The sequence below is a fragment of the Penaeus vannamei genome, chromosome 42 (genome assembly GCF_042767895.1).
Source record: "Penaeus vannamei isolate JL-2024 chromosome 42, ASM4276789v1, whole genome shotgun sequence".
NCBI classification, from domain to species: Eukaryota; Metazoa; Arthropoda; class Malacostraca; order Decapoda; family Penaeidae; genus Penaeus; species Penaeus vannamei.
This window is the reverse complement of record NC_091590.1, coordinates 12,747,036-12,752,035: the sequence shown is the minus strand read 5'-3', so window position 1 is coordinate 12,752,035 and position 5,000 is coordinate 12,747,036. Positions and strand designations below refer to the sequence as shown.

General features: G+C 39.5%; 1 protein-coding gene across 3 annotated transcripts in view; it reads right to left on the bottom strand.

The window, feature by feature from the left end:
* LOC138860579 (uncharacterized) overlaps window positions 1-5,000 on the bottom strand; it is a 214,879-nt gene that overhangs the window by 59,167 nt on the left and 150,712 nt on the right. Inside the window, exon 1 of one of the 3 annotated variants that reach the window (XM_070118345.1) lies at window positions 3,997-4,370. The exons of the other annotated variants lie outside the window; for them this stretch is intronic. Coding sequence (XP_069974446.1) covers window positions 3,997-4,049 — 53 coding nt within the window. The 5' untranslated portion in view covers window positions 4,050-4,370. Of the gene's footprint in view, window positions 1-3,996; window positions 4,371-5,000 lie in introns of those variants that run through there. 3 annotated transcript variants of the gene reach the window in all.

Sequence of the window (5,000 nt, the reverse complement as noted above, 5' to 3'; positions counted from 1 at the left end):
TTCCTGGATCTCCCTCTGGGGCTCTTGGGCGACTTCCTGGATCTCCCTCTCGGGCTCTTGGGCGACCTCCTGGGTCTCCTTCTCGGCCTCTTGGGCGACTTCCTGGATCTCCCTCTCGGGCTCTTGAGCGACTTCCTGTGTCTCCTTCTCGGCCTCTTGGGCGACTTCCTGTGTCTCCTTCTCGGCCTCTTGGGCGACTCCCTGGGTCTCCCTCTGGGCCTCTTGGGCGACTTCCTGGGTCTCACTCTCGGCCTCTTGGGCGACTTCCTGGGTCTCCCTCTGGGCCTCTTGCGCGACTTTCTGGGTCTCCCTCTCGGGCTCTTGGGCGACTTCCTGGATCTCCCTCTCGGGCTCTTGGGCGACTTCCTGGGTCTCCCTCTCGGCCTCTTGGGCGACTTCCTGGGTCTCCTTCTCGGCCTCTTGGGCGACCTCCTGGGTCTCCTTCTCGGCCTCTTAAGCGACTTCCTGGGTCTCCCTCTCGGGCTCTTGGGCGACCTCCTGGATCTCCTTTTCGGCCTCTTAGGCGACTTCCTGGATCTCCCTCTCGGACTCTTGGGCGACCTCCTGGGTCTCCTTCTCGGCCTCTTGGGCGACCTCCTGGGTCTCCCTCTCGGGCTCTTGGGCGACTTCCTGGGTTTCCCTCTCGGGCTCTTGGGCGACCTCCTGGGTCTCCTTCTCGGGCTCTTGGGCGACTTCCTGGGTCTCCCTCTGGGGCTCTTGGGCGACTTCCTGGGTCTCCCTCTCGGGCTCTTGGGCGACTTCCTGTGTCTCCTTCTCGGCCTCTTGGGCAACCTCCTGGGTCTCCCTCTCGGTCTCTTGGGCGACTTCCTGGATCTCCCTCTGAGGCTCTTGGGCGACTTCCTGGATCTCCCTCTGGGGCCCTTGGGCGACTTCCTGGATCTCCCTCTGGGGCCCTTGGGCGACTTCCTGGGTCTCCCTCTCGGTCTCTTGGGTGACTTCCTGAGACTCCATCTCAGCCTCTTGGGCGACTTCCTGGATCTCCCTCTGGGGCTCTTGGGCGACCTCCTGGGTCTCCTCGGGCTCTTGAGCGACTTCCTGTGTCTCCTTCTCGGGCTCTTGGGCGACTTCCTGGGTCTCCCTCTGAGGCTCTTGGGCGACTTCCTGGATCTCCCTCTGGGGCTCTTGGGCGACTTCCTGGGTCTCCCTCTCGGTCTCTTGGGCGACTTCCTGAGACTCCATCTCAGCCTCTTGGGCGACTTCTTGGATCTCCCTCTGGGGCTCTTGGGCGACCTCCTGGGTCTCCTTCTCGGCCTCTTGGGCGACTTCCTGGGTCTCCCTCTGGGGCTCTTGGGCGACTTCCTGTGTCTCCTTCTCGGTCTCTTGGGCGACTTCCTGAGACTCCATCTCAGCCTCTTGGGCGACTTCCTGGATCTCCCTCTGGGGCTCTTGGGCGACCTCCTGGGTCTCCTCGGGCTCTTGAGCGACTTCCTGTGTCTCCTTCTCGGCCTCTTGGGCGACTTCCTGTGTCTCCTTCTCGGCCTCCTGGGCGACCTCCTGGGTCTCCTTCTCGGCCTCTTGGGTGTCGTTTGTTTGGTTCTCGGTGAAGAACCTTATGACGCATTTTAAGAGACCTTCCCCTTCAGACATGGTAACATGGTGATGTATTGATGGCAATGATGATGATAATGTGATAGTGATGATGTACTGATGGTGATGAGGTACTGATGGTGATGATGACAATGATGCAATTTACTAGTATGATGATAGTTTTTCTTATCTTCGTACTTTTTGCGTCAAGATAATCCTTACTCTTTATTTTTTGCCGTCGTACCTTCTTGTATTAACTTCTCTATCTTTTTTTCCTCTTTTTTGTTAAACCTACCTTTCTGTTTTGTGTTTACTCTTTGTATTCCTTATATTATCATGGCCTCTCAACACTCCCACCTCTCACTATATATATATATATATATATATATATATATATATATATATATATATATATATATATATATATATATATATATATATATATATATATATATATACACTCGTGTGTAAGAATCACTTCCCTAAAGTTATTGTCATTTCAGAGATATTGACTTAGTAACATATGACCCACATGCTCCCTGTCCCGTGCTCGAGGGAAGGTGATATATTTTCTTAATAATGTACCTCCAACGATTTTTTTTTAATCATGGTTAGGGTACGATGGCACTTTCCCTGCATCTCATCCTCTGTTTTGCGTATGTTTATCTATCTTCATCTATCTGTTTAAGTATTTATCTATGCTTGCGTTATTCATATATACACATACATACATACATATGCATATATACATACATACATGCATACATACATACATACATACATACAAATATATATATATATATATATATATATATATATATATATATATATATATATATATATATATATATACACACACACACACACACATATGTAAATATATGTATGTATGTATATACATTTATGTACACACACACACACACACACAAACACACACACACTCACACATATATACATATATATGCATATACATAACTCCATCCATCTTGTTTGTCAACATCCATCTTGTTTGTCAACGAATTTGGTGAAAGGGAAAGAAGCAGTTGTAAATAACATGTAAACACGAATGAAAGAGTTATTTTCACAGCGACGGCTATTTCAAAAAGGCATTCATACCGTCGGAGTAAACAAGTAAGAAGACAATAGACAGGGGTTAAAAGAGGAAAAAGTGAGTGGGTGAATTTTTTAATATGTCCGTTTTTTTTTTTTTTTTTTTTTTTTTTTTTTTTATTGCGAAGTGATTTACATATGATGGTGACGATGATAATGATATGATAAAAAAGGTAATGTTTGGGGTATTAATGGTTATGATGATTGTGGTAATGATTATAATGATGATAAAACGTGGTAATTATGGTTATGGTAATTTTCATAACAGTAATAAAAATAATCATCTGGGGCAATAGTTAAAAAAGAAATGTCAAAAAGAATGATAGTAAAGATATCCATCAAAACTTTTACTATTATGATTATCATAATAATATAAGTGATGATACGATATCAACAATGACAGTAGTTTTAAATAACGGTACTATTATATATAGTAGTTATTATCGAAACAACAATCAAATATTACAAAGAATATTGGTACTGTTAACAGGACTAAAGGTGAAACTGATAAAAAACAAACGAACCGAGAAATCATAAAAAATTACGAAGTTATGAAACTAAAACATTGGGATAAGAAAACATAAAACAAATAAACGAAAGAGAAAAGGGGGAAAAGGACAAAGCAACCAAGGAAATAAAAAACAAAAGAATAAACAATCAAATAAATAAATAAATGACATCAAAAGCTAATACAAAAATACGTAAACAACTCAAGAACACAATGAAAACAGAGAAAAAAAACAATAAAAGCACACAATAATTAAAAAAGAGTATAAGCGCACAGAAAAAGAAAAAAAGAGTATAAGCGCACAGAAAAAGAAAAAAAAAAGTAGAAAAAAACGCAAGAAATAAAAAAATAAAAGTTAAAATAAATGAATAAGAAAACAAGCGACAAGAAGAAGAAAGAGAAACAGTAAAAACACACAAAATAAAAGCACACACACAAAAAAAAATACACAATGGCGAAAAAATCTGAAAACAAAAAAAACAAAATAAAATAATCAAAACAAAAGACACGATACTTATCACCAATTCCATTTTCCTCTTCGCGAAACAACAAACAACCATAGAAAACAGAGAAAGGGTAAACAAAGAACATAATATAAAAAGAACTTACACACAAAGCATGATAATAATAACAATAATAAAAACTAAAATCTCAAGAAAAAACAAACTAAAAACAAAGAATAGCGAACAAAAATCAAACACAAAAAAACATAAAAGAAAAAAAAACATAAAAGTTTACAAAAAACAAAGGATAAAAAAATAAAGAAAAAAAAACGAAAACACCTAAAAAAGAAAGAAATCGAGAAACCATCAAGACAACGCGATACTTACCCATTGGCAGCATTTCTCTCAGCACTCGACTGCGGTTTCTGAACCTGACCCATAAAGGCAAGTGAGCAGAGCCAGTTGGGGCAAAACGGGTTCACTTTTGAGAGATTAATGGTTCTGGTTACGAGGTTTTCCTTCCTTTCTTGCTGTTGAAAACGAGGGATTTCTTTTCCTTATAAACAGCTACAATACATCACTTTTTTCCTTTTGGATGAATTTATGAAATCAGTGTCTTTTTTTGTGTTTAAAAATTACTTCTCGAGATGGGATCAATTATTGATTGTTTGTTTCTTTCTATATTTTTTTTCTGCACAAATTATAACAGCGTCACGGGTACACTATTGGCAAATTTACAATTTTCATGGTAAACTTTCACCTTTTTACTGTAAAAAAGAAGGGAATTGATATATCACTGTCTATAGATATGTATATGTACTTTCCTTGTATGCTTTTATCTTTTTTGTAAATTTTTGATTCTGGTAGTGATATTCATTTCAAACCAACGCATTTCTAAAAAAAAGAAAAAATCCCTGGTTTTGATGTCTTCAAGATAATTGGTGGACAATAACAAACCGAAAATTATTATTAATAAATGAATAAATGAAACATAACCAAACTACACAAGAAAAATAAGTATTGGATGAAAAAAATATTGTTATTATGGCATATTTTTGATATGTCTTTTCTATCCGTAGAAATATGAATAAAATGAATTTACTTATAGTATAATTGTAGCTTTAATGTCGATATTTTTTCCTATGTCAAAAAGTAGAAAAAATGCGCATTTCTTTCTGTTATTTTTTCTTCTTCTCAGTTTCCTTCCTTCATCGTTAAAACATATTTACGTATTTGTACACTTTGGCTTACTGCGTTGTCCTTTCTTTCACTATTTTTCTTATTCAATAGTTCTTTCTTTCCTCGACTTCTTCCTCCGTATTTATGTCTGTCTATTTTCTTTTATTTTCTTCCATCGTCTAAAATTCCTTTAGAGACCGCCGAGTCAAACT